The 19666-nt window shown below is 38.8% G+C and overlaps 1 protein-coding gene across 2 annotated transcripts in view; it reads right to left on the bottom strand.

The window, feature by feature from the left end:
* LOC126365952 (PC-esterase domain-containing protein 1A-like) overlaps window positions 1–19666 on the bottom strand; it is a 237588-nt gene that overhangs the window by 180986 nt on the left and 36936 nt on the right. For both annotated transcript variants that reach the window (XM_050008736.1, XM_050008735.1), the window contains exon 3: window positions 12015–12094. In XM_050008736.1, the coding sequence (XP_049864693.1) occupies window positions 12015–12094 (80 nt within the window). The remainder of the gene's footprint in view (window positions 1–12014; window positions 12095–19666) is intronic.

The following is a 19666-nucleotide window of genomic DNA, read 5'->3' as shown; positions in this document are numbered from 1 at the left end:
AATAATAAAGTTTTAGAGGTGTTTGTGAATACAGGTAAGGTAAGTGCTGATGTGACGATGTAAGTGACAGTCATGGAATACCACAGTCCAGTCAAAGAAGTTTTTCGTTAATGTCATGCAGATTAATGATCCAAACAGTAAAGGTGAGTCATCTGTAAGCCTAGAGAATAAAGGTGAAAACTTTTTAAAATTTGCTTGGGGCCAGATTGATGATAACATAGATAAATGTGCATTCTGGAATAAGTTAGCTGTGGCTAGTCAAAATTTGTATTCTAACTGGTTGAGTGAATTGAAAGAAGATCTAAGTAGGAAACGTAATTTTGACAGTAAAATATTTTGTGTTCCTTCTGTAATGTGCTATGGAACCCATGCAGTGTGATCAATCTTTACCTGACAACATGTGTAACCAAAGTAATGCTGTGAAACCAGTGAAGTTGATAAAACCCAGCAATAACAGTGTAGTTGCAGCATTTGATGAAATTTAAAGTGATCTTTTACATGAAGTGTCTACGAACAGAGATGATGATTCAGATTTTGGATGTCATTAACATTGAGATTAAGATTGATCAGAGGGAAGGGAACTTTTGATTGTTGCAGGTAGTCCAATTTGTGACATATCTGAACAATTCAGAGACAAAATCCAGTATAGTAAGAATTTTGTGGAGATGTCCATTGCACTTATAAAGATAAGAGGAGCTACTGGTAAGCAAAGCAAGTATGCAAAATGTCAAGTACAGTTAAATTTAGTATAGCGGACAACACCTATGAACACAGATGCATAATGATCTTTAGTCTAGAAGAAAATATTCACTATGTTTGTAGATTTTTAAGACCATGTAATTGTTTTCTGCTTGCCATGAATGTAGTATGTATGACCATGTAGTTTCTAGAGTTCTATCACATCCATTGGCTGAGTTTAAATCTCTGTAGATTCATAAGACAGTATAATTCTGTTTTGTTTGACATTAATGTAGTATGTAAGATGACGTGATTTTTAAAGTTGTTGACTGAGTTAAAAATCTATGATACACTATTTAGTTATGTTCTGTAACATATTTGTGATTTAGAATTTGATACGTATATACCATGAGACGAGATGAGTAGATCATTTTACGGTTATGAAATGGAACAATAGTCATAATTTATACTTTGAAAATGAGGAATAGTGTCTGATCATGCCTGGGTGTAATGCTTTGATAGTCCATTTTTAAAACTGCATTTAGCTCTGTTTATTAATGTTTCATATGTGCACCTGACATAAGTCCCATATAATTGACTTTGAAAAATGACTAAGGAGAGTACATCTCGTGTGATGTGAAGAAGGCACTGAACAGCATATTTAGTACACAAAACAATGTTTCAGGATTTGATGTGATTGCTAGACAGGAAATTACCTATCTGTTGGAGCACGCGATGAGAACACTAGGGAGGAAGCTGAAAGATGTTGGCACATACACTCCCCACACTGCTGTATGGCTGTACCCTGCTGGGCCAGTCAACTTGCAAGAGATTGTGAGTGCTGGATAACACACTCAAGCATCTGTCAACTGCATCTGTGTTGTGAAAGATATTTATGAATTGTTAGCCAAGACTGTTAAGACAGTGTTATTCAGCATAAATGCATTTTTTTTTTCAAGTAAGGGGATTGACTTTCCAATACATTATGTAAATTTAAATTAGTATGTATTTTTAAATGAATCTTCTAGGTCTTTATGTATGTAGGTTAGTTGTATGGACAATTATCAAATAGTGTGGAAGACATTTACTAGTGTAGACAATATAATAAATGTATACATGTCTGCTTTCATGCACTGATTTTAATCCTCAGGCTACTGGATTGTGTCATCATTCTAAGCTATTTATGACTAGATTAACCTGAATTTATCCTGAGTATTGCAATACTGTATCTGACTGGATCTTGAGTTGTGGGCAGACTCATGCTTAACTCTGTTTTGGGTACCCCTGGTCATCGTGACTGAGTGTGCGTACTCATGGAGAGTGTACAACTACTGATTGAGGCTAGATGCTTCTTACAGTTACTCATTGCATATAATTGAACTGACTGATGTGATTATGAACTTTATACATTTTGTTGTATCAAAACATTTCTTGCTGGTTTGTACCCGCTGTGGTTTGGATTCTTGGGTCGATCGCCACATCGTCAACTCAGGCCCTAATATTTTTCCATTATTTTGCTCTTTCATAAGTCAATGTATCCTTAAATACTCTGGTTTATGTGGCTAATTGATTTTGTACTATATTATTACTCATGATTAAGTATATTCTTCTGGTCTGTATCCGTCGTCGTGAGTTTTTCGAGTTGGCTCACTTGTCATATACTTAGGCTCTGAAACTTTTCTCTTCTTGTTTGAAGATTCTGAACGAGTGATTTTTAAAGATGTAAACTTCCAAATTATAACACTAGTAATTTACTTTGTCTTTGTACTTATTTCTATAGTTTAGTGGTGTAATGTTGTAGTTTTGACCTTGTATTATTCGTCTTGTGACAGTATGTTCCACAGATCAGAAAATCTAAATACCATATCCTGATATAGTACATCCTGACTTGTATAGTAGATATTTTTCTTATATTTTCTGTAATATGTTATGTATCAGGTACTTCTATACGTCTATCTACTATCCTAGGCATCAATTTGTACACCGTTTGGCAAACCTTGTAGTCTGTCATAAAATATTGTTAACACCATGTTTCCAAATTCTGTGAGGGGGATATTGCAATTGGACACCCTCCTCTAATATTACCTTTTGTTACAGAAATAACTGATACCATGTATTCTATCGATTCTTATAAAGCTAAATGAGTTTCATATGATTTTGTATACGATGTATTATATGTCAGGCTAAGATGTATAAAAAGAAATTAATTTGTTAGTTCTCTGTACATCCAGTTAAAATTACCCTTCTTTTAGAAATATTTGAAATTACAAAATATCTGGTGTACTTAAAATTCATATTATTAATTGCAAAATCTAACACAATTATTAACTTTATTTATGGATTCATTTATAAAATAATGTTATATGATGGTAATGGCTCTTCTTTTGTCAAGAAAGTAAATAAACTCTTTTTGTTTTGTAAACTTTTTGGAATACAGTTAGTACTATAGAATGTAAGGCGTAGTGAGCATGTCTCTGATGGAAACACATGCATTTTTAATTTTGTCTACAACAATGTAATTGATGGTTGTATGAAAATGGAGATTGTGAAGTTAGTGTGATATAGAAGAATGGGATAAAAGAAAAGAAAATCATAGTAACAGACAGTTCTTCATCAGTCATCAGGAAACCACAATGTTCAATCACAATTTCAGTCACAAGAATGTACCCCTACACACAAGAACTGGAGCCAACAACAAGAGAAAATGAAGATAGGTAAAAAGTTTTTCTTTTGTATATCTTCCACCTCATGAAGCTTTCAAAACTTGTGCAGAGACAGAGAATTGTAATAGTTAAGTGTGTGTGGGTAATATTACAAACAAAACATAAAGAATAACTAGAACTTCAGCTGTGATAGCAGTGCTGTTGCATGTCAGTGGCAGACACCAGCACAGGCTGACTCACAGGATGTGGTAAGTTAGCAAGGAAGATGTGGACAATTAATGTTAACTGATGCAAGTGTTAAATGACATATCACTAGACTAATTTGAGAATGCTTGATCAAATGTGTACAGAGGATCCTGTTGAAAAATACATTGTTTGCAAAGAGAAACAAAGATTTGCTCTATTGGCAAAGAGCATCACATAAACATGTGATGAGCAGTTATTTTTTGTTGTGAATAAATTTATACATTGTGTAAATGAAATTGCAAATATCTGATACGATACCATAGAAAGTTTACCGGACAGCTCTTATGAGAGAGTTCCTGTATGTTTTTATTTACTTTGTTGTATCATACTTCGTCTTGGTGAAGCCTGGCAGCTCTAGCCAGTTACGGTTTGGAGTCTAGGACTGCTGCCATTTGAAAAACACTAGCCAGCCTGGCTCATGTGAATATCACCTAATTTAGACTCTCAGTCTCAGGTGTGCTCGGTTAAGCAGTCAACGTTGTTAGCCTGGTCACCAACGACCAAAAATGTGCGAATAGAAAAAGAATTCACGTAGTTGCACATTTTTGTACAGTGGTAAGGGGAGTGTCATGAACAAGAACAACATACAAGAAAATCCCCAACTGTAGTGTGTGAACAATGGTGTGTGGGGAGGGGGGGGGGGAGGCATTTAAAAGTAACTTTTTTACATTTTTCTTGAATAACTCGAAAACTGTGGTCTCTATCGAAAATGTTTCCCAGTTACAAAATTAAACTACAATAAATATCTTCCAAAAATTGTCTTACTTATTTTTTCTCTAGAACTAATGGTTTATGTGTAACAGGCAATGTAAAAACTGTAATTTACCGTATTTACTCGAATCTAAGCTGCACTCGAATCTAAGCCGCACCTGAAAAATGAGACTCGAAATAATGAGAAAAAAAATTCACGAATCTAAGCCGCACCGGAAATTTGAAGCTCGAAATTCAAGGAGAGAGTAAAGTTTTAGGCCGCACCTCCAAAACGAAACACAGATGGTCCATTGTAATATGAGACACAATTTAGGTCGAATGAATGACGATACAGCTACAGTAGTTTGGTTCGAGTCGTAAGCTTAGCAGTTAAGCTTTACCAGGTAGCCATTGCTATGCGTCAGGCGCTCCGTCCGTATTTATACGGGTACCTTTCCTTTTTCACGTGCTTCGTCTGGTTTGAATCGATTGCTTATTTTGCTTTGATCTGATAAGTGCTGTTTTCTTTGTTATAGATGTTTACGTCACTCCAAGCTGAAAATGCATTACTGTATTGTGTCACGCATTGTTTGTCGCATTCTGATAGTCGGTGTTACGGCCTGTCGCCCCTCGCGGCATGGCTTGCTTTTGTTCGCGCTACCGCTGCTTACAATTAAAAAAAAAGAGAGAGTAATCGTCTCATTAGCGAAACAATGGCAAGAGACTGCTATTTGTTGTTACTTACACTGCTGCTTTCTTTGATAATGATCAACAAGAACCAAATAATAGACTGCGTATGATAGAACATGTTCTGAACGAGAGTTAGGCGAAAATGTTTCTCCGTTTGAAAATCTTTGCGTTTGCTTCCTCAGTACATCAAATTCTGCACAGAAATTAAAGTCATCTTAGAATTAAAAATCTTAGTCAGTTGCGTGCTTCATTTCTGACTGTATCACTATTAGGCATAAGAATAATACGAATATACACATGACACGATACGTACATTCTTCCGCGTTTGCTGTTGTCTCACTCTAGTTTCGTAGTTTATTAGGCAGACAGGATTTAAATGAGATAGCAGCAAACACGAAAGAATACATGACAAAATGTTGATATTCGTATTATTCGTATGGTGAAGAGAATACTGCATGTGATTCACATTTCATCAGGTTCCTATTAGCAACCAACTCTTCTCACAGGTAGGAAAAAATTCAGAAAGTAGAGTTGGCCATATATACAAACATCCCTAACAGTCTTGCATGTCGGATTTTCGTAGTACACTGAAATTCTGCTACATTCGAAGATGAACAATACGGAACTTGTATTTACTTCGTTGGATAATGTATGAAAATGCAGTGGTCTAAACTCGGTGCGGAGAAAAAAAGCTCGTCTTCCACCTTTCTTAAAAAAAATTTATTTACTGACGCGGAGGTTTTGGCGCCAGTATTTATCTTTGTGCCTACAAAGCATGCCTGTGTAGCGCTTCATACAGGGTGTTTAAAAAATGACCGGTATATTTGAAACGGCAATACAAACTAAACGAGCAGCGATAGAAATACACCGTTTGTTGCAATATGCTTGGGACAACAGTACATTTTCAGGCAGACAAACTTTCGAAATTACAGAAGTTACAATTGTCAACAACAGGTGGCGGTCTGGGAAACTCTATAGTACGATATTTTCCACATATCCACCATGCGTAGCAATAATATGGCGTAGTCTCTGAATGAAATTACCCGAAACCTTTGACAACGTGTCTGGCGAAATGGCTTCACATGCAGATAAGATGTACTGCTTCAGCTGTTCAATTGTTTCTGGATTCTGGCGGTACATCTGGTCTTTCAAGTGTCCCCACAGAAAGAAGTCACAGGGGTTCATGTCTGGCGAATAGGGAGGCCAATCCATGCCGCCTCCTGTATGTTTCGGATAGCCCAAAGCAATCACACGATCATCGAAATATTCATTCAGGAAATTAAAGACATCGGCTGTGCGATGTGGCCGGGCACCATCTTGCATAAACCACGAGGTGTTCGCAGTGTCGTCTAAGGCAGTTTGTACCGCCACAAATTCATGAAGAATGTCCAGATAGCGTGATGCAGTAATCGTTTCGGATCTGAAAAATGGGCCAATGACTCCTTTGGAAGAAATGGCGGCCCAGACAAGTACTTTTTGAGGATGGAGGGACGATGGGACTGCAACATGGGGCTTTTCGGTTCCCCATATGCGCCAGTTCTGTTTATTGACGAAGCCAACCAGGTAAAAATAAGCTTCGTCAGTAAACCAAATGCTGCCCACATGCATATCGCCGTCATCAATCCTGTGCACTATATCGTTAGCGAATGTCTCTCGTGCAGCAATGGTAGCGGCGCTGAGGGGTTGCCGTGTTTGAATTTTGTATGGATAGAGGTGTAAACTCTGGCGCATGAGACGATACGTGGACGTTGGCCTCATTTGGACCGCAGCTGCAACACGGCAAACGGAAACCCAAGGCCGCTGTTGGATCACCTGCTGCACTAGCTGCGCGTTGCCCTCTGTTGTTGCCATACGCGGTCGCCCTACCTTTCCAGCACGTTCATCCGTCACGTTCCTAGTCCGTTGAAATTTTTCAAACAGATCCTTTATTGTATCGCTTTTCGGTCCTTTGGTTACATTAAACCTCCGTTGAAAACTTCGTCTTGTTGCAACAACACTGTGTTCTAGGTGGTGGAATTCCAACACCAGAAAAATCCTCTGTTCTAAGGAATATACCATGTTGTCCACAGCACACTTGTACATTGTGAACAGCACACGCTTACAGCAGAAAGACTGCGTTGTCTTCTATATCTTTCACATCACTTGCAGCGCCATCTGTTGTTGAAAATTGTAACTACTGTAATTTCGAAAGTTTGTCCGCCTGAAAATGTACTGTTGTCCCAAGCATATTGCAACAAATGGTGTATTTCTATCGCTGCTCGTTTAGTTTTTATTGCCGTTTCAAATATACCGGTCATTTTTGAAATACCCTGTATATTCGACGGCAGAAGTTAGTTGTGGCGGCACCTACCAACATTTTTCAGAACTTCCACTTGCTTTGCACTCGATTCTAAGACGCAGGTGGCTTTTTGGCTTACAAAAACCAGAAAAAAATTGAAAATTGCGGCTTACATTCGAGTAAATACGGTATTACCAATAGCATTTTAATGGTATAAAATTTATGTTTACTGTTAAAGGAAGTGGGTTAGGACTAAATTGAAATGACTTCACTATATCTAACAAGGGGAGGTCCCTAGTGGTGGGATCGACTTGATGTAAGGACCAAGGATTCACACACTGCAGCCATTCACCCCAGTGGCCCCTTATTTGCGAGGGGGCGATCAAAAAAAAAAAAAAAAAAAAAAAAAAAAAAAAAAAAAAAGATTCAGAATGCTCTGTACCTTTAAAAATAGTAACAGTTTATGTACTGGTTGTATGGTGTAATAGTTAAGGTACTAATCTCACATCCTCTTTTTCCGCATGGAATCACTGTTCATGTGATTTTGATTACTGTTATGCATTAACTTCAATTTAATTGCTTCCATTTTGTCATCTGATATTTTTGTCTATGTTACTGCATTCATTAAAAGATGTATTTCTTGAAATGAAAACTGTTTAAGCATTATGATACATAAAAATAATTAAATTCATATTCAAAAAGATTTGAAGTGGAAAAAGGGTGATAGAAACAAAGAATAAGAGCAACTGAAGAAATTAAAACATTGATTAAAATGGTTTGACACAGGAATATGAATAAAAGAAATTGTGAGTAAACCAAACAAAACAATGATCAAAGTCGTTTCAATAAAGATTTAAAAATAAAAAAGTCATTGTATTTGGCGAGATTCGAATTGGAAACCTTCTCAACGCATGGGTCAATACTTCACCTATTACTCAATACAACCAGTCCACGAATTGTTACTATTTTTAAAGGTATACAGCATCACACAAAATTCTGAAAATTTCTTCGGTGGTTATTCGCAAACGAGGGACCTTCAAGTCGAAAAGATGCACCTTAACTTACATCGCCGTATAGTTATTATTTCAAAACGTAGATCCCACTGCTGGAGACTGGAGACCATATTGAGGGATACACCGTGTTCTGGGGATACGACTGATGGCAGTGGGAAGGAGGAGGGGAGGTCACTTATTTCCCTCATTTGTTTGTGCTTGCAAAATGAAGAGGAAGCAAGTGAGTCTCTCTGCACCAATACGTCACATGAAACAACTACACATTGTTTGATAATAATACTGAACCTTCCACAGCAACCCTTGTAAATCACTGGTGAAGCAGTGTACAGACACACCTGGAGAGTGTTTGTAGTCCACAAACTGTGTTTTGTGCAGAAATATCTAGAAAATGTTAATTTCCCACAAAAGGCATTAACTATAAATGGAATACAGATATTAGTTACTAACAAAACTATACATACGAGGAGATTCTACATAAATCTCGATACTCCATCTTGCACTGCCAGCAGGGAAATTTACTGTCAGTCATCCTGTAACACTGTTGTGGCTTTCTTCTGGGAAAGGTCAGTTCCCCCATCACGAGAACTGCTCACTCTTCAGTTTACAAACAGAATAATCAAATATACCCTCCCTAGCATTTCCTGTCCAGTTGTGTGAGTAGACACAACAAGTTCTCTATGCTAATGTTTAAGTAATGGAGTGATTTTAAGTTTATTAAGTGAGTACTTATTTGCAATAATTAAGAGAGTTTTTAAATAAAATATGTGCCAATAAACAATGGCTAAGAAGTGTTTAATCTGTGTGAGTGATGTTGTCAGCAACCCGTGCAATGCTTGTGAGAAAGAATACATGGATAGGCAAATGCTAGTTATTTGAAAAAGGGTGGTAAAGCTGATAGTTACAGGAATAAAAAAACAGGGTGGTGGTCATGCTTCTTGCAGAAAAAGGTACACCAGAAGTAAGTCAATTGAAAGATTTCTAAGAGAGGTTGTTTTAGATGAACAGCCTTCGATGTCAGATGAAGTCAAACGTTTGCATTCAGCTGCAGTGGAATTTGATTCTAAAACTAGCTGTCTGTTTTGTGCAGAATCTATTGATGATGAATTTTTTGATAAACAGGAGGAAGACCCCAAAAATGGCAGCAAAAGATTGACAGTATTCGATTCTTCAGTGACAATAATACAATTACAGTTCAAGCACAGGAGAGGATGGATGAATGGGGAGCTACTATCTGAAGACGTATATGCTCTGTGTGGGATCTACAAGCAACAGATGCTGGAAATCACAAGGACTGTTATAAAAAGATCTTTACAGGCTCTTGGACCTAAATAGAGAAAAATTGGATCCTCTGAGGATGAACAAACTATTTTATCAATGGAAGAAATATTCAGCTGCATAGAGGGGAATGATGACTGCCAGTTCACCTTAGACGAGTTGTTGGAGCAAGTTTCGAGAACATTACCTCATATAAAGACAGTGAAGGTCAGACTGAGAAAAAAGAATGCAGACAGCATTGTTTTCAACACTTTCCACACCAGAAAATCTGCGGTGTACTTTCATAGTTCAGGTGAAAAATATGTGAATGGCGCATGGTAATCTTAGAACTGCAAAGATGAACAAGCAGAATGCAAAAGAATTGTAAAAACACTGCCACTATAATCTTAGAAGATATTGGGTAAAAGACAAATGATTGTTTTGTTTTCCCACACTGTAACAAATTCCATAAAGAGGGTGAGGAAATGGCACTCCGTGTCTTCATGGACTGCATTTCAGTGAAGAAAAGCCAAAACAGAAAACTGAAAAGAAGCTAACATCGATATCAAATGCCCTCATTGCTGACATTCACCCTTGATCATTTATATCACCTCTATTACCTGCTGTTCCTCTCTTCATTCACACAAAGTTTGGATCAAAAAATTTCATCAGACAACTTGCTGATCTGGAATTCAGTGATACATATTACAAAGTGTGACAGCTGGTGCTATCAGCTGTCTACAACACCAAAGTGCCTGCCTCAAGTGGAACATTTTGTCAATATGTATTTGACAATGTTGATATTTCACTGTCTGTACTAATGACATCTGGAATACTTCCCACAACTTGTGGTGGTGGTGGTGGTGGTGGTGGTGGTGGGGAGGGTGGGGGGGTGGGGGAAGCATCAAATGCATAATCCCAGCCTCAGCTCTGCCAACACCTGAAGAGATCTAGGAGCTTAAATCAGTTCCTTCTGTCACAGAAATAGGCTGCCTGGGTGTTATGGAACTCTATTTATTTGAACATCAGAGAAACAATGCATTACAACAGATTACTACCCTTGGCTTGAAAATAATTAGTCCCGTTCCATCTGACATATTATCACCAAATATGCTATGGATATGTGGCAAGTGGCTCCAATCCATACAGTTGTATGTGAATAAATGGTGCACTGCTACTTGATCTGCAAGATGATGATGATGATACAACTATCGATTTTTGAATGGTTCCCATTCAAGATATGATGTTATTTTATAATAGCTAAAGTAGATTTTCTGTTATTTCTAAGTTTGATAGGCTTAACATTAATTTTATACCATTCAAACACTGTTTTTAATAATTTACAGTTTTTCCATCACTGCAATGCAGAAACTATTAATTCTACAGAAAACATGTTTTTGTAGGAAATTTAATGTAGTTTAATTTTGTACTGAGAAACATTTTTGATAAAAGCTGTGGTTTTTTAATTATGCAAGAAAAATGTAAAACGTGACCTTTAAACAGCCCCCACCACAACCCTCACACCTCAGAGGAGTGGATTTTCACTATGTTGTTAATGACATTCTCCCCTATCACTGTGTAAGAATTTGTGACTACCTGAATTTTTTCTGCTAATTTTCTTTTGTTGACAGGACTACAACATGAGAAGAAGTCCACGTCCACTCACAGTCTGAGGTGAACCAACAAGCTGCCATCATCAGCCGCAGGCCACTGCCTAAACTAAGTCTGTGTGCTACTGACTTGGCACTTTCGCACCGTTGGAACACCTGCTGCCTGACTACTATCTGCTGACAGCCTTACAGTTCAAGTCCATCTAGATGCCCAGACACCGCTGTCCAAATAGGCACACTGTCTCTGCTTGTCGCCCTGGGCATGTATATGCTGTTGCTGTCCATCATCCAGTGCAGGCATGCCATCATTATCAGCCATGCCGACAGCCGGTATTGTGTACACGTACCATATTCCTGGTGGCCTATAGCTGCCACAGATCCAACCCCACCACTGTGATTTCTAATGGATAACATATTTATTCTAATAGCCATGTTTCCAACACAGGTCAGCAGCCAATATCTGTACCACACTACTGCAGCCATGTCCTGGGAGATGAACTGCGCTGCATCCTGACATCAGAGCCAGCTTCACCTGCCAATCTGACCACTAAAACTTCAACACAATTGTACACCATGCTAAATTACTCAGGATGGGCAGGGAATCATAGAGGAAAAAAGTTTTGCTTGAGTTACATTGCAGTTGTGCACGTACTCTGTATAACTATCACATACATTCAGTAACACTTTGAGTTTCATTTATTATAAAACTAAGCTCATGCTGCCACTGTAAATAAGTTTTCACATACTGTCAGCAAAATTAGAATGCTAAAAGCTTTTAACTTCAAAAAATAATTTAATTGAATCTACATGACCAACTACATACGAAAATATAACTGATTTCGAAATAGGTCGTCTACTTCATAATTCAATTTAGAGAAGTTTTGTGCATTACCTTTGTTCGAAGTTGATGAGATTCAATCAGTGTGTTGGTTTCCAACAGCCAAATTAAGTCTTTGTACAAAGCTCTCATATCTGAAATGAAACATTTATTTTAGCACTCCAAAAGATTAATCTCCAAAACATTTTTAATCATTTCATAGCAACAAAACAATCGATCATACTATCAGCCACATCTTGTTGTCAACCCAGAACATACTTCACATCTAGCTTCTACATGCTTTACTATTCTTATACTTACATATTATTCATTGTAGTTATCAGATCTAGAATTATAGCTTCTGAAGGCATGAAAATTCATTTCAAATTACAAATGTTACAATAAGCAGAATTGTTATGTTACTTGCTAAAACCACAGCTTTCATTCATTTGTGTCAGTGATGAGCAAGCTGTGGTAGTTACTGTTGCTTCTGCTCAAACTGATCCACATAGTGTATGGCTTCCTGTTGTAGCAGAGAAGAGGAAAGAAGCTCCAATGAACATCATAGACCATCAGAGAGCAGTGTCTGTAAAGCAATACTGCCAACGAGGAAAATGCAACGTATGAGGGCATATTGAAAGGGAAGGCCTCCAAATTTTTCATTCTTTTCTCACTACTGATTAAGGTATTACATCTCATGCATTTTACTTGGTCAACTTCCCCACTTCACTGACACAAGTAGGAGCCTTCTGCCACAAGAAGGCTCTGAATTGTAGCATGTAACATGGCAGTGTGTAACATAACTATGTCAGGCCATGAGAAACAGCATGCTGTAGTTGAGTTTGAAATTCAAAGAGTTTGTCCATACACGGCACATCCTATCCTTCAGCAGGACAATGCCAGACCACACGAGCGCTGCAACAATCCAACACCATGTTTTCACTGTCATCAATCGTCCTCCATACAGTCCCAACTTGGCCCCATCTAATTTCCTTCTGTTTACAAAACTTAAAGAACACCTTTGAGAACTTCACTTTGATAGTGGTCAAATGACACAAGTAGAAGTGAGGTTGTTGCTCCGTCAACAAAGTCGAACATTCTACAGTGACAGTATCAACAAATTAGTCTCTCAATGAGATAAATGTCTTCCTAGTGAAAGGGACTTGTTGAGAAATAAATAGGCAGGTATGAAGAATAAAGATGCCAAAGGTTCATAAGGTTTGTTTTATTCAAAAAGCTCTGTTTTCACAGAAAAAAATTCACAGGCATTAGTTTTCAGGTCTCCCCCTACATATTTTGTTGTGTTCTGCAATGAGATTTCTATTCTTCAAAGTTTGCTATCTCTGAAGTAGAACAGATAAATATGAAGATGGAAGAGAGAGATAAGAGGGCTTAAATCAACCACATTTTCAGTATAGAGTTTGACAGTGATTCCACCAGGCCCTGGAAGTTTGTTTAATTTTAATGACTTCTGCTGTTTCTCAACACCACTGACACAAAAACTTATTTCAACCATCTTTTCATTGGTACAATTATTAAATTGGGGCCTTTCTCCTAAACTTTCCTTTGTAAAGGAACATTTGGAATTAGAGTTAAGCATTTCAGCTTTTGCTTACTACCCTCAATTTCAGTTCCATAAACAAAGGGAGCTTGACAAGTTGGCCATAGCGGAGCATTCCCTGAAAAACGGACATAAGATACAGTTCGAAAATACAAAAGTGCTGGCTCATGCTTCTGCATATTGGGACTCCATTATAAAGGAAGTGGCCGAAATTCGCTTAAGCAGAAACAATTTCAACACAGACCAGGGATACACACTCAGCAGGGCATGGGGATGGGCGTTGGACATCGAAAGAAAGCAGAGACAGATGCACGACGTAGGAGCGGCAGCTTTCAAACGTGGTACCTTCCCCTGGCGCCACCTGACGTCACTGGTGCTGTCACGAGCTGGCCGGGTCGACGTACACGCGCGTGCCACATTGGATCGATCTGTTGGCTGCTGATAATGTCATCATGCCTATATAAGCGAGAGACCGTAACAGCCCCGGCAGTCAGTGAACTCCTGACGTCGATGGCAGAGACGGCTATTGAAAGCTCTTTGAATTGATGTGGCTGGAAAACCGAGAACGTTTTATTCAATTCCTGTATCATTCATTACAGACTGGACACTAGCTTTGGTATTTTGTGAAAGATCATTACAACAATATTCTGCTACAGTAATCATTGAAGGCTTCATGCATTGTTCTCTTGGTAGCCAAATGTGTTTATCCAGCATCTTTCTACCTACCATCCCATGGTTTGTTTTACACCTATTATGCAGAAGTCTGTTTTTTAGGAGTTCCTTTGCAGTGGCAATATACTATGATGGACCCCCCCCCCCCCCCCTTTATTACAAACTGTTCTACTGTGCATGGCAAACAATTCTTTTAAACTTGAGCCATAGTTCCTCTAAATGTTCCTCTCATGTGCTGAAAATTTCCATTTCCTCATCAAGATATGACACTACTGATTTTTTTATCTAGTTCACTGAACATACATATCTTTCCGCTTGTTTTAATTATCCTTTGTATTTTGGTAATCATTGCTGCCACAACTGAATTTTTCTTGCCAATGGAGCCAATATATATACATCATGAGAGAGGTTCTGAACTATCTGATCTAGGTAATTTTCAGAGAAGGTATTTGTTAATGTTTCACAGGATGTTTTATCATGACCACCACTGACAAAACTGTAACTTTCCCCATTGACTGTTGGATGATAAAAGTCTCCATGATGATTACAGTGTGACTAGGGAACTTATGTACAAGCAAATTGAAGTTTCTTCTAAAGTTTTCGGTTACATTGGGAGATGAGTTGGGTGGGTGATAATATGATCTATTTACCATTTTATGCCCATGACTGATACTGAGTCTTTCCCAAATAATCTCAATGCAACTTCAGTGTCTATATCAGTGGATGGGAGTCTCTTATCTACTGCAACAAATACACCACCTCCATTCTCCATTAGTTTATCCTTTTGATACACACTTAAATTTTCCCCAAAGAATCCCACTGCTATCAATTTCACATTTCAGCCAGTTTTCTGTACCTATCATGCGAGTTTCACTGCTTTGCAGGAGCGTTTCTAATTCTGGCAATTTGTTTTGAATGCTTCAGCAGTTAACCAATAGACTTTAATACTCTCACCTGTGGGAAGCATTTCTTTCGATCTCACACTGATACTTCTGGATTTCCTATATCTATCTTTATCTGGGTAGCAGCCTCTGAGGTGTAGTTCACTTTGTGTTTGCGTTCTCTTGACACCAGACAAAACAGGTGAAGTGAGTCCCACTGACTCAGTTTCAGCTTCAATGAAAGACAGAACCTCAAACTCGTTGGTTAGGGGAATCAGTATAACACTTGAGTACTTCTTCAATATTGAACTTTGCTGTTTCTTTCAGGATCAAAGTAATATAGCCAAGGTTCATCAGTAGTGATTACCTTTGAAAGAAACTCCCGACCTTCCCCTAACAGCAGTTTCAATAACATGCAGAACTGCATGCGCATGTTCTTTTGCTAAAGAACCACCAGTCTTGGAGCCTAATGCACACGAATATGTCTAATGTGTAACTTTTCTGTCATCATCTCGTGGATAGCTCCCAATGAAATTTTCAATTTTTCAAAAAGTGTGTGTAAGATTATTCGGTGATCGTCTCTCACAATGACAGCAGTGATGTTGAAATTTTCTTTCAGAACAACAGTAACTGGAGTGCCAATTCTATTTTTCTTTGTAATTGATTGTCTCCCTTCTTTAAGTAATTTAAACCATCTTTGAGCCATGCTCTCAGGAAGAATACACTCTCCATAGATCTTCTGTAATACTGCATAATTCACATATGAAGATATGTTGGGATGAAAGCAGAATTTCAAAGCAGCATATTGTTCCTTGGGTATCATCTCCATAGTGGCGGTAGCAGGTACTGAACATGTTTGCGTTTGCCTTCCTCTTGTAGGTAGGAATTAGGAGTGCCAACAATGAAATTAGTCTGGCATGCTTGTTACACATTAAGCTAATAGAATATCAAAAAATCAAATTCAAGCATGAGAAATTACGACTATATAAAATGGATCATTCTTTACTGAATAGCCCTTGTATATCATAATCAGGTAATCAAGATATTGTGAAAAGCAGAGATTGCTACTCACCGTATAATGGGCATGTTGAGTTGGAAGCAGGAACAATCAAAAGACTCGAACCTTGTCTCACCATCATTTCCCAATTCACTCAACTTGCAATCTAACCTAATATCCGTAGAAAGAACCACAATCCACCATTAGAAACTGATCCTGACCTAGTAATCCTACCTGCTGACAAAGGCTCTACCACTATTGTATTGAAATGCAAGGATTATCTAATGGAAGGACTCTGCCAGCTGTCAGATTTGTCCACCTACAAACCCTGGCTCTGTGAGCCAATTCCAGAAATCCAGCAGGGTCTCCAGTCTTTCATCAAATCCCTAAGCCTACCCCAGAACCTTTTCTCAGAGTCTATGTCTCTGCTCATCCCAATCACTCCCCACACTCCTACCTTCTAAATGCTTCCTAAAGTCCATTAACTCAACCATCTAGGATGCCCCATTGTGGCTGGTTACAGTGCCCCCCAAAAAAATCTCTGCTCTCATAGCCAACATCTTCAGCTACTACCCACAACCTACCCTCCTATATAAAAGACATGAACCATTTCCTCCACTGCTTATCCACCATTCCTGTTCCTTTACCACACAGTGCCCTGCTTGTCACTACTGATGCCACCTCCCTTTACATTAACATCCCTAATGCCTATCACCTTGTCACCACTGAACACTACCTTTCCCAATGCCCAACAGACTCAAAACCTACAATCTCCTTCCTGGTCACCATGACCAACTATTTATTCTCACCCACAATTACTTCTCCTTTGAAGGCATCACCTACAAACAAATCTGGGGTACAACAGTGAGCACCAGTATGGTATCATGCTATGCCAAGCTATTCATGGGACATATAGAGGAATCTTTCCTAACCACTCAGAATCCCAAATCCCCCATCCAGTTGAGACCCTCATCTGGTTCAGATTCACTGACGACATCTTTGTGATATGGATTGAGGGTGAGGACACCCTATCCACATTCCTCTTCATTCTCAGCATCTTCTCCCCATTTCCTTCGCCTGGCCCTCCTCAACCCAAAAAGTCACCTTCCTTGATATTGACCTCCACCTCAAAGACAGCTACCTCTGTACATATCAGACCTACCAACCACCAGCAATACCTCCACTTCAACAGCTGCCATCCAGTCCATGCTGAGAAGTCCCTTTCATACAGCCTAGCCACCCATGGCTGTTGCATTTGTAGTGACAAGCGGTCCCTCTCAAAATACACCAAGAGTCTCATTCAGGCTTTCATAGACCATAATTATCCTCCCAATCTCATACAGAAACAGATCTGTGCCTCATCTTTCCAGTCCCCCATCTTCCAAAGTCCCACTGTCCAGCCACAGAGGAGCATTCTCCTCATGACTCATTACCACCCAGGATTGGAGAAACTGGATCACATTCTCTGCCAGAGTTTCAACTACCTCTCATCACGCCCTCAAATGAGGAATGTCCTACCCACCATCTTTCCCACCAGTCCCGCAGTGGTATTCTGCCACTCACCGAACCTATACCATATCATTGTCTATCCCTACTCTACCCCTGCTCCCAACTCTTACCTCATGTCTCATATTCCTGTCTCATACATCGTCCCACCACCACCTACTCCATTCCAGTAACAAGCATAATCTATCCCACCAAAGGCAGGGCTACCTGTGAAACCAGTCACATGACCTACAAGCTAAGCTGCAAACACTGTGCTACATTCTACATGAGCATGTCAATCAACAAGCTGTCTGTGTGCATGAACGGCCCTAACAAACTATGGCCAAGACACAGCTAGACCACTCAGTTACTGAGCATGCTCCCCAACACAATATTCTTCATTGCAGTGACGTTTCACAACAGTCTGTGCATTTGGATCCTTCCTACCAACGCCAGCCTTTCTGAACTGCACAGGTGGGAATTCTCCCTGCAATATATCCCATGTTTGTGTAACCTCCTGGCCTCAAACTTTGTTAGTTATTGTCCATCATTCACCTGTCCCCATCCCTGTTTCAACTCCAGTGGCACACATCCTTCTATTCCACCAACACACCAATAGTCTATTTACTTCTCTCCTTTTGCGATACCCCCCCCCCCCCCTTCCTCCATCAACCTCCCAATTGCATCTAGTTGCTTTGCCCTCTTCCCACTGCATGCCTGTATGCTCCCACAGGCAGCACTCAGAAGAAGGCCTCTGGCAGAAAGCTTACTTGTTTAGCAGTCTTTCTGTTGTTCCTGTCTGTGACTCAACCTTACCACTATATGGTGAGTAACAATCTATTCTTTTAATAATATTGTCATTATTCCATCCTGGATTTTCCATTGTTTGATAATCAGGCAATCACTTGATGAATGAATGAATGAATGAATAAATAAATAAAACAAAAAAATAAATAAAATTTAACTCAGAGAACAAACAGTATTGTGCATTCCAACCTAATTAAATAAATAAAATACTCCAGGAACAATGGCACTGTGATCTGTGAGTGGTTAATAAGAAACTAGTTATGTGATGCAAATGAATTTCATGCAGGTGATTACAAACTTGGAAAGTGTGAGGAATGTGTGATCTCTTCCTCACTCTCACATGTAGAGTAACTATGAGGTCAGTGAAATTATTGCTCAGTTAAATCAATAATGCCTAAGTTGGATTATACACACTATAACAGCAATTACAGTTTATACAGCAAATAGTGATGACTATAAGCAGCCCCGTGTTTAGATAATGTTACGCCCATGGGCCCAAAAAGTTTTTTGGCCCGCCCCTCCCCCAGAAACAAACTTAGCCAATTAAGAAGTCTAAAAAAAGGATAAGATAATTGATTATTATATCAACAAAGAATCTCATCAGTTCAGTGGCTTTCTTCTTGCCTTGTAATCAGCAGTCACATTTATCACATTTTCAAAGTCCAGTTTCACAGTCAAATCATTTTGTATTGCTTTACAGCCAAGTGATACAAATGATCTTGAGTCAGCGAAGCATGCAAGTAGTTCTTATCGTTTTCAAGAAGTCAGAAGGATCGTTCAGCAGAGCAGTTTGTTGCTGGTGTAGTCAAACAAATTTGCAGAACGATTCTGGTGTTTGGATAAATATCAAAGAGATATATCTCTCTTAGCATTTTATTTAAGACTGGTAAAGAAGGACCATTCTCATATCCAGAACACAAAAGGAAGCTTTTTAGATGCACAATCTGTTCCAAATGAATCTTCTATACCCCCTGAGTAAATATGCTGCAGTTGTTTTGCAGCATTATAGACATCAGGGTGAATTTCCATCAAACTGGATAAGAAAGAGCACTTTTCAGAAACTCTTTGTAGACACCAAGATGTTTATTGAGCTCTGCAGAGAGTCTATTCATTATAATTAAATTATTGGTTTTCAGTATGTTGCCTTCATATTTGCAATCCACCATTTCATTTTTTGACTCAGAGCCTGAATCATCAAAGAACTTCTTTCATTTCTTCACACATTTTTCCTGAGTTTCATTGGCTCGCAGTTGTTGCGTGATCTCCAGTCTTCTCTCTGCCAACTTTTTGTATACTTCAAAAGATTAGTCATCTCATCTAAGTG

The sequence above is a fragment of the Schistocerca gregaria genome, chromosome 4, assembly GCF_023897955.1.
Source record: "Schistocerca gregaria isolate iqSchGreg1 chromosome 4, iqSchGreg1.2, whole genome shotgun sequence".
Classification (NCBI taxonomy): domain Eukaryota; kingdom Metazoa; phylum Arthropoda; class Insecta; order Orthoptera; family Acrididae; genus Schistocerca; species Schistocerca gregaria.
Note: the sequence above shows the minus strand (reverse complement) of the source record. Positions and strands in the feature narration are given on the sequence as shown.